The sequence below is a fragment of the Adiantum capillus-veneris genome, chromosome 14 (genome assembly GCF_014529385.1).
Source record: "Adiantum capillus-veneris isolate H3 chromosome 14, ASM1452938v2, whole genome shotgun sequence".
Taxonomy (NCBI): Eukaryota; Viridiplantae; Streptophyta; class Polypodiopsida; order Polypodiales; family Pteridaceae; genus Adiantum; species Adiantum capillus-veneris.
The window spans coordinates 136,681,404-136,692,407 of NC_140944.1; the positions used below are offsets into that span (position 1 = coordinate 136,681,404).

At 40.4% G+C, this 11,004-nt stretch overlaps 1 protein-coding gene across 1 annotated transcript; it reads left to right on the forward strand.

Annotated features, from left to right (window-relative positions):
- The first annotated feature begins 252 nt into the window (after positions 1-252).
- LOC147443205 (GDP-mannose 4,6 dehydratase 1-like) lies at positions 253-3,246 on the forward strand. Its single transcript, XM_086529112.1, has 3 exons — positions 253-420; positions 774-1,210; positions 2,281-3,246. Exons 2-3 carry the CDS (start codon positions 818-820, stop codon positions 2,938-2,940), a joined length of 1,053 nt encoding a protein of 350 aa, XP_086385238.1. The 5' UTR covers positions 253-420; positions 774-817; the 3' UTR covers positions 2,941-3,246.
- The last annotated feature ends 7,758 nt before the right edge of the window (positions 3,247-11,004 follow it).

Here is an 11,004-nt window from a genome sequence, read left to right on the forward strand (position 1 = left end):
TCTGCATTTCTTATCCTTTACACATTGTCTAACTCCAAATTCTAATCGTGTGGTGATATCATGGAGCCCTTGGGAAAAGCTTTGAGCTATGAAGCGTCCAGAAGAGGTTATGACCTGATGTAAAAGGTAGAACTCTACTCCGCTTTTTGAATTCACACCATGTGCACATCAAAAAAATCAAGCAGCAAGATATTACACATTTTAGACAAAAAATTTACCAGATTCTTCAAATTTGGAATTGTGTGTCCTTTTGGTTGAAAAATTTGTTTCCTAGGAGAGGTATGAGGCCGGACCGACGAGGGGAAATGGTAAACGTTTGTATTCTTTTCTACCAGCAAGCAAGCCTGGTGGTGGCTGGATCTGCACATTAGGCTGCATCTCTCCGATAGCCTTCTTCCATCTTCTGCACTGCGTTTAGAGGTATGGCGAAACTACTGTCTTTTTGTGTTCATTCTGCAAGCCTTTGAGCTCTCTACTTTGCGGTGTTCTTGTATTACTACTGTGCTCGTGCATCACACACACACACACACACACACACACACACACACACACACACACACACACACACACACACACTGCCTAGCAGAAAAAAAGAAGAAGAGTTCCCAAAGAAAACCAGAGAAGTCGAGCTTTTTGCCTTTCTTGAAGCTGTTTTAACGCAGACTTGTGTGTGATCTATGCACTTTGATGGCATTGAAGCCGCCTAAACTTTTCATTCAACTGATTTTTTCTATGTGATTCATTCAACTGATTTTTTCTATGTGATTCGACAGATCGTGAAGCAGGTAAGTTTATTGCTTTCTATTAGCAAACCGTGATGGAGGAAAGCATGCCCAAGAAAGCTTTAATTACGGGTATTACTGGCCAAGATGGATCTTACCTAACAGAATTTCTGCTGAGCAAGGGCTATGAAGTTCATGGAATCATAAGAAGGTCATCTAATTTCAATACGCAGAGGCTTGAGCATATCTACATTGATCCTCACAACTCCAGTGCCCGAATGAAATTGCATTATGGTGATCTCAGCGATGCATCTGCCCTCAGAAAATGGGTGGATACGATCTGCCCAGATGAAGTCTACAACCTTGGTGCCCAGTCCCATGTGGGTGTGTCTTTTGAGAACCCGGACTACACAGCAGATGTGGTTGCCACCGGTGCCCTTCGCCTCCTAGAAGCTGTTCGGACTCACATCGAAACCACAGGCAGACAGGTAACATTCTATATGCACTTCCGATCTCAATGATCTAGAACTGGATGTGAAAGTACGGCTTCTAACTTGTTTGCTTTTGTTGATTCAAGTGTTGCAATGAATGTGATTGAGCTGAATTTTTTTGCTGGAGGCCATCTTGACATAATATGTATGGATCAGAACATCTTGCTTTTGCTCCAGCATTAGTTGTTCTGTTAACTCTTTCAACTTTTGAGAACAAAGCTATCACATGGTTTTGTTTGGATCTTGATCATTCAGTAATATGGGTTTTGGATGGAGTGTCCAATTTTCAAATGACTGGCTATTCGTTTTTTTACATTCCTCGCTATGCGTACAAGTATTGTTAAAATTTGTACGTATGTTTTTTAATCTCTCTTTACCCTTCTGATATATTCACAAGCTCAGATCTTGCAGTCCTTTGAACGTGTAACTAGGTGGATGCCTCTAATGGCCCCATAAGGTAATCCACCACCGTGCCTCCTGTCCATGTATGTCGTCCGTGTGGGAAGCATCAACCCGCCTGAAGTAGGCCACTATCTCATCTCGTTATTAATAACGAGACGGCTGTGTGATCCCAGCTGTAGTAGACGATCTCCATAATGGCCTCTAACTGGCCCTGAGTCCTTGGATGTACGGGTAATCCCCACATCTGAGTGTATCATCTCTTAATCCTCATCATCATACATGTCACTCTGGTGAGTCTGTGTATTGGCTTTGAAGTCCTCTGTGAGAAAGACCTCTCCTAGTGTAGAGTGATGCATAATCTCCTCTGTGTATGGGTGTTGAAGGCCCCGTGAGGAAGACCTCAATCAATGTAGAGTGGTGATGGCTCCATCTCTTCCTCCTCTCTATGTATCTTTTTTATTTCTATGTGAAGGTACAAACGTTGCGAAAAGTTTCTTTCCTTGATGTAGGTTCATCAGATCTTTCTGAGCATGGGATATTGTGGTGTCGAGCAAACAGATCCAGGAGTTTGAGTGCTTGCTTTTTGAGTTAAAAGTTAAACTGTTAAAGCGTGTTATCATTTTTCCAAATTCAAGGTTCTTACACTGGCGGCTCTTGACACGCAGGTGCGATACTATCAAGCAGGATCCTCTGAAATGTATGGTGCTACGCCACCTCCTCAAGATGAGGATACCAAATTCCATCCAAGAAGCCCCTACGCAGTCTCCAAAGTTGCGGCTCATTGGTACACGGTCAATTACAGAGAGGCTTATGGTCTTTTTGCATGCAATGGCATCCTCTTTAACCATGAGTCACCTCGAAGAGGAGAGAATTTTGTTACAAGAAAGATCACCAGGGCTGTGGGGCGAATCAAGATCGGGCTCCAGAAAAAGCTCTTTCTCGGGAACTTGAAAGCTTCTCGTGATTGGGGATTCGCAGGAGATTATGTAGAGGCGATGTGGCTGATGTTGCAACAAGAAAAGCCAGATGACTATGTAGTTGCAACAGAGGACTCGCACACGGTGGAAGAGTTTCTAGAAGAGGCATTTGGGTATGTGGGACTGAAGTGGAGAGACCATGTGCAGATTGATCCGAGGTACTTCCGACCTTCTGAAGTTGATAACTTGAGGGGCTCCGCCGCCAAGGCAAAGGCAGTGCTTGGTTGGGCGCCCAAGGTGAACTTCAAGCAGCTGGTAGCTATGATGGTAGACTCTGATCTAGAGAAGGCGAAAAGAGAGAAGGTTCTTGTCGAGCACGGCTACATTGATTCTCATCAGCAGCCATGATGGACTCAGAAAGAATCAATAAAGTCTTCTTCGTTGCTCTTTTGTGGGCTTACTGACCCTTGTATTGGATCGGTGGAAATCGGATCTGGAAGGGGTTCAATTATTCATTATCAGATTTTGTGGACGTTACTCTCTGAACATCTCAATCATAGCTTTTCTGAAGAAATTTTTTTATTGCCTTCATTTTTTCCCTTACAAACAGCAAGAGTTATGTTTCTGTTTACCGGTGAAGATTGCCGGTTATTCAAGATACAATCAATTGCAAGATGTTGCTGCACTGTTGGAATTATTTCGATTTCGTGTGGACATCTCAGCCTTATTTAATTTCTGGTTTGCATGTGGATGCTTTTTGGATTTGAGGAAGCTCAAGTCACAGATGCAAACCCTTTGGCATGTTGTGCTTTGTTGAATTGGTACCTGTGGAACCTTTGCTACTTCGATACTAGCTGAGTCTGTATGTCACCCTTGACGTATGGCTCACTTCATTGGTTCTATATATTATCTAATTAAAATGAATTTCATCCAAACTTGCAGCTACTCTGTGGGCACTCCAATGTGATTAGGAATGTCATAGTTATATTGCATTTCCATATCCTCTTTTTTCAAGAAAGAACGTAGAATTATTGCAAGTCATCAACTTCAAATAGGTACTCTTGTTTATTTGTAATTGGCTCATGTGCTTTTCGAGTGTCGTCTCATAGATCCTTGCTAGATGCGGTATTTTGGATCTATTGGTAAGCGAGTCTATGTGGTTGCACTCTTTATCTTTACCTCTATAGGTGTGCGAGTCTATGTGAATGCACTCTTAATCTTCACCCTTGAGTTTCTATTGTTAATCTTTGGCAATCTTGAATGGATCTAGATGGCCTTCCTTCAGTTGTTGCTTTGCTGTTGTGGAGGCATCCCTTATTGGTAGGTAGGTGCTCGTGCTGTGACAACAGCATAGTATACTTTGCAGAACTCTCCCCCCTCTTTAGTCAGTCAGAGGGGTAGTATGATCCAATGGTTAACTATGGCAAGTCCTTAATCAAGCTAAGAAGGATGAGAAACAGGAAAAGACCGCTCCATCAATGAAGGTACCAAGAGCTTTTCCATCAATGAAGGTGGGTTCGAGTCTTGTCGGCGGATAGAATTTTGAGGTCTATTGGGACTGTTCCTACGACACGGACATTCTCTTTTCTCTTCTCTTCTTGGTTGTTACTTGACCATTTGTGCTTCCAACACCATCCTCTCTTTCTCTCTCTTTCCTCAATGCCATATTGATGTAGCACTTTCCCTTGCATAGAATTGACATGCTTCTTGTTTCTGATATTATCCTTGTTCAATCCAAAGCCCTTGCTACCACATCCTTAACCTAATTGAATGCAAGCACTCAAAAGTAGTTACTAGAGCAAGCAATCTTTATTTCACGAAGATTAAACAGACTCTACATTAGCAAGCATGACTATATGATAACATCAGACTCTGAATGGAGCAAAAGAATACATTGAAAACTTGACACCTAAAAAATTGTCTTCATGGAGAGGACACATACACTCAACTCAACACACACATTCATGTGCACTGTGTATAGCTTTGGCCCCTAAGAATCCCAAATCAACAATGGGATCCTACTCGAAGATTTAAATATTTGGTAGAGAATGGGCCCTTGGTTTGGGCACCCATATCAACCTCATTAACCGCATGGAGAGAGTAATCTGTATTTACTTATCGATTTCACACCTACATCTTCCCTCTTCTTCGTCACTCTGGGCAGACGTGCTAGCCATGGTGATGATGAGGAGTTACCTGACTTACCTATAGAAGCATGTGCAAGGTGAGGCCCCCTCTGGACCTCACTTAGTCCTTTATATGTTGCATCTATGTGAGTTTTCTATCGCTGAGTAAAAAGTGTCTGAAAGAAGGTGTAGAAGGTGTAGGGAATGGGCGCTAGGAGGCCTATTCTGCAGGTCAGGCGACCGGCGGCAGTTGGGAGCTTGCTGCAGAATGGGTCGACCAACGGCCATTCCCAGCCGCTGTCACTGTCGCTGGGAGGCTGACAGCTCAGCACCCAAAAACGGAATGTTTTGCCTGGATTACACGTCAGCATGCGGAAAAATAGTTGCGGGATGTAGCCGGTGACTGTCTGCGAAATCAGTCGACCAGCGACTATGACGGGGTAGGGAAGGTCTTTTACTGACCTTTCCCCGTAAAAAGTGCAACCCTATGGTGACCGGCGGGGAGTTGGGAGCCATGGTGGGAGCAGTTTTTACGAGGGTAAAGTCAGTAAAAGACCTTTGCTGGCCATCAAGGTCTAGGGCAGTGGGGCCAAGCACTGGACTCTGACGATGAGCACGTGTAGTGCTGCAATGCAAGTTCAGGCAGTTATTTTTCCGCGTGCTGAGTGCTGACATATGGCAAAATGATTGTCAATCATTGCCATGCGTGATTAGGCCCGCTGACTTGTCTCACATCTGACGGCCCATGCTGAAATTACGGACACTAGATGAGTGGCCGAGATCTCCTGCCCCGTGACCCTGGACCTTGACGGAACCGACCCCGTCTTAGGTAGTCATAACTTTGCGCCTAACAAAATCTCTTTTGTGCGACATATGGAAGGATTTTGTTATCCATGTCAGCCTCATGCAGTGTTCGGGAAAAATCATTTTCCAAACATACAAAATTGATTTTGTCAAGAGGAAATTTCAGAAAATTAGGTTATTCTTTTTGGGTTTTTACACTTTTTTTGACTATTTCGGGGCGGAATTTCTCCTTTTCCCCTTGCCCTCAATCGGCATTTTTGAAATTGAAAACGGCACGATATTCAGCTGAGACACATTTTTCTAGAACACTTGTAAGGAGGATACAAGTGTTGTCAATTCCAAAAGTGGTTTTTCCTCCTACTTGTGAAATTTTATTTTTAAGGGGATACCTTGCATTGGGGACCTCCAAGATGTAAGTACCACTGTGGAACCTGCACATAATTATCATTGTACTAATCTTTTTTTATTGAAAGAATAACACCATGCTCATGTGGCTTATTTTGTATTTTTGTTGGGTATTACGTATACCTTGGAGTGTATTGATTTTCTCAAATCTCTACACAATTCAGAATGTGTTACCCACCATAGCATGGCAATGCGTTTTTTTTTTTAATACTAGCACTATATTTTGCAAGAGATGACGTGGAAATAAGTCTTCTTTTTTAATCATTTTATCGGGCTATGCTGCCCTAGTATCCGGTATCACAGTATATATAGATATATATTCTTTTGAGAGCTTGTTCTAAGTGTGGGTTAGTGTTCACTACCATTGCACAACCAAGGGAAACCTTGTTGTGGACTAGCATTGGGTTGTAAGAATAGCCATAAAAGGCGCATAAGATACATTGTGATCTTACTCCTCTGTTAGGACACATTTCTAGAACTTGTCCCAAAAGACTCCAAAGTATTTCCTTTCTTACCAATCAAATAGATTGAAGAAGAATCTATGGGAGTTGACCACAAGCTCTAGATATTACCCAATAAAGGCTTCATAGCTCCTATCCAATTGAGGATCTGGCTATTCCTGGTAGTCCTTCCTACAGTTTCACTTGAGCATTGTTGTCTTGAGCTTCTAAAGGGGATACAATCTCTGAAAAAGGGGAATTGGTTAAGGCCCCCTTTACCATGAGTTTTCTAGACAATGTTCTTTAACCATAGGATTGTATGGAAGAACCAAAGGGGTCACGGTGTTTTAGTTACAATCGAGTACTATTCAGATTATACCTAGAATGTCTATATGCCTTATATAAAGTGTGATTGTAAGTTCTTGGACAATAGAGGCCCTTCTATGTGGTTTGATCATGCCATTTGGTATGTTATCAACCACCTTGAGCTTATCTTCCTAGATAGACCTCTCAAATATCATTTATCCCTATTCTGCTCATAATTAGACAGCCAAGCCTAGAAATTGGTACCCGCTTAAATTGCCTTTATGCACTTTAGGAACATGATGTTAGAAGTTCTCAAAGAAATTAAAGCAAACAAACGTGGTACTTTCCTCGCTTCTTATGGTACCTTTGCTAGGGTCAAAGTAATCCAAAGCATGGTTAAACCTTGTTTGGAGAAAGAATCTACTTCATCCGTAAAAAGATCGAATTCTCTTCTCTCTCCTAGTGGGCCCGTTTCCTATTAACTCCAACTTCATCTAAATCCAATTTTCTAAGGGAAAAATCTAGGAGTTTCAGTGGAGGGAGAGGAAGAGTCCCTCAAGTCAAAAATTTATTGGAGCTTTGATGTGTGGCAATTATCTATCAGATACTCTGGAAGAAGACCGTTTTGCATTCTCCAAACCCTAGTAACTTACTTTTTGTATGCTACCTTTTTATCAATAAACTTTTTGATGTATACCCGCCTAAGCTTATTATTTGTAGAAACTTTTAGAATCAAAATTTTGTATCATCAATTTGGTGAAGCTTATTATTATAGAAGCTTTTACAATTAAATTTGGTAATCATCAATTTTTGGAAGAATGCAGCATTTGGATGGAAATATCTAGATCCTATCAAAGGTATCCTTTGTTGAACAATTTTTTAGAAAAATGATGTTTTCCCTCCTTGCCTCTGTGAAAACCATGATTTGTGCAAGAATTGGATGCTTGTTCCTCAATCAAAGGACTATAAATTAACCCACAAGAAATGGCCATGAGCCTATAAAGCCATGTACTTGTCTTTTCTAAATGAATGAGCAATCACTAGCTCTCTTCTAGAATAAATGTTTCTTTTATTTACCCTCCATAACCCTCTCCATCTCCACCAATTGGTATCATAACCATAGAGTTTCAAAACCCTAACCCTAATCTAAAAACATAACCTAATTATGTTATGTTTGTATTATCCAACCTTGACATACTCTCTAGAGTGCATTTAGTTCTTAAATTATGATTTAATCATGATATTAGCAAAGTAAATATCATTTTTTCAAAAATTTCAGATCCCTAATTTTCTCCAAAAAGGTGAGCTGCTCTAATCTTTTGTACCCTGACTTAGTGAGCTCTGAACCACCTATAAGATCCCAAATCACGTCATGACTTCAAGAAATTGTAGGGTAACTCATAGAACCCTCAATTGCATCGTCAATTTAACTTATTAGGTATCATCTCTCTCAAATTTTCTTGATGTGTCAGAAAAAGATAATTTTCAGATGTGAGCAAAATGGATCCTCTTGGCTTAAATCCCTTTAACTCAAATTCCTTGACTGTGAAAACCCTCAGTTAAAGGGAGTCCTCCACCTAGAAGGGATTGTTCTAACTCTAAACCAACAAGGGGTAAGGAGCTTGCCAAGCTAGTAGTTTTTGACTATTGCAAAAATTGGAATTCCAAAGAGGGACACTCAATACAACTCCCAAACCATAAGGAGTCTAATCCAACCCTTTGTGAAAATTTTAGCTAGCCAATATTGATATCTATTCACACCAAGTTTCATCAATAAAAGAGACATATATAAGGAGATACATTCAATTGAATTGTTGTAAACAATTAGTTGCAAGAACTCATGAAAAGTAATCTTTTAAGATTGAGCCTATTTTAGTCAATCAAATCAATTTGTTGTTCCATATCAAGTTCTTTGCTCAAGGTACTTGTCACATTTAATGAGGAAGTTTCTTGAGAAGCTTCCTATGCATGGGGGGTAAGATGCTTGAGTCAAAAAGAGAACCTACTCACTTAATGAGGAAGTTGCTTGAGAAACTTCCTATGCATAAAAATCTCAAAGTTAGGGGAATTCTAAAAGAGCACATGGGACACATGTCATACTCTCACTAAGCTTAACCACATGGTGTGCTTGAATGCTATTGGTTGGGCTAAAGAGGGGTCCAATTAGATTCTACTTCCATCTAAAAAATATCTAGATATTTTCAAGCTCTCTCTCTCTAAAGGGTAAGGAGGACACTTGTCAAAAGACTACCCATATGCTTGACTGCATGGTGGATGTGATTGGCTAAGGGGAGAGGGGTCCAATGAGCTTGCAGCAAGTAGAATTTTCGCCCAAAGCAAGAAAGGGGGGTGCTAACACACACACTCATTTGCAAGGCTATTCTCACTTGGTGAAAGTTGAGGAACACCACCTCCTTCTCCAAGCTTGTGAGAGTGAAAGCCTACACCAACACTCTTCGCTATGGAATGCAAATCCAACCAAGAGCTATGATTTAATGCTTAAGCTTGCCATCTTCTCCATATTTATTACTATGCTATTATATATGCTAGCAAGAAGAGTAATGATAAGTGAGGAACTATTTATTTCCCCTATGGAATATTTGTTCTTCCTCTTCCCTATCCTCATTCCCCGCTAGCTCTCTCCACCTTCGAAGGTGTTTGAGGCCTTGGGACTGAGGCTTGGGATAGTTAATGCTTTCTTCAAGTTTATGTTATGCTTGTGATGCATGAAGATTTCCATCTTCATTGCATCACTTAGGTTACAAGGAACACAAAGATTGTATTGTACCAAGTCTCTCTTGATGGGAGAAACCATAATACAAATGCCTATTGGAGGGGGGATCGGCTCCATATGAATCCGGTCCTCAACTATTGTCATGTTCTCTAAACTCTCTCTCTTGCAAAAGTATTATTCATGCCAAGTTAACTAGGAACCATGTTTATGTTGCTACCATCAATTAAGTTCACCTGCTATGCTCACAAAGTAATCTCTCAAAAGTGTTTCACCTAATTTTCTAATTCCGCTATTCTCAAAGTTCATAGGCCATTTCCATTACATTGGTATCAGAGCATTATGTTTCACTTTTCTTACTTAAGAAGAGAGGTCCTTAAGTAGCCTATTAATGGTTGGTTTTGTTAATTATATTAGGGTAAGTGGGATTGGGATCTATTATCGGTTTTGTTGAGCCCACTATGTGGGATATGGTGCACACCTCGAGAGCTTTGGTTTTAATAATGGAGTTTTTTTAGACTTGTCTACGGCTTTATCATTAATGAGCCATAAGAAGTTTGAAAGGAGCTATCCCTCGGCAACTTCGCTATGTTAGACTCACTCCACTACTCTCTATAATTAACCAATTAGAGCCCTGGGTGTAGATACTGATAGCCGTTTTTCGGCTCTCCATAATTGCCATAGTAAGTTACTCCACCCTACCAAATTCACCCAAACGCTATGGCTATCCCTACCATTTCACTATACATAGGCGTGTGTGAGTTAGGGGGCTTTTCCCATATCTTTTTAAAAACCCTCAATTAGTTAGTCACTGGGCTAGTTGAGTCAAAAAAATAAAATATATTATGGCCCATTTGTGTGTAAATATTGCATTATATATATGGCCTAAATATAGGGATTTTTATAATTATTCTGGTATTTTATTTAAATATTTATACTTAGGTGTGTGTTTTATTAAACTTGTGTATGCCTTCTTTCATCCTCTTACACCATAAGTATATTTTTTGCCAATATGTACATACTCTAACCCTATATTTTTTCTTTATACAAATCACTCCCACATTTTTACCCTCACCCTCGTGAAAACAAAGTATTGATTTCTACTCATTGGTTACGTTTATTATATTATTTACTTGCATACCTTTTCCTCTTTCACCCAAAATAATTCAAGGAGGGACCATATCATATGATTCCAATATCTTTCCATATCCATAACTCCTCCATATTTTTATTATTATTTTTACTCATTATTCTAACACCATGTGCTCATTGAGCTAAAGTCCATGAATAACCCATACACTAGTCCCACCATGTATATATTTCTTTATTCACCAATAATCCTCCTCCATGCATGGGTCAAGGGAAAATTGGATGCTTTGTATTATAATATGACAAAGGAGGGGCTCACTCTTGGATGCATTGTACAAATTCAACAAAGGATGGGGCCACTAAAAGACTTTTGCAGGCATAAAAATAGGCTTTTTGGTGAGAATTTTGGCACCTATCTCCACTCCGAATTTGGAGCGGTGGTCAGAAGAGAAAATGCAGCGCACGCTCTAAATAATCACCTCAAAATTTTTCATGATTTTTGGAGCTACCAGCGGTGAGCTATGATTTTTTGAGTGGATCCCAGTCTGCCTACTTTTCTCACAAGTAGCCC

Coding starts and splice junctions, on each gene's coding strand:
- LOC147443205 (XM_086529112.1), top strand. CDS start 818: ATGGAGGAAAGCATGCCCAAGAAAGCTTTAATTACGGGTATTACTGGC. Junction 1,211..2,280: donor TCGAAACCACAGGCAGACAG/GTAACATTCTAT, acceptor CTTGACACGCAG/GTGCGATACTATCAAGCAGG.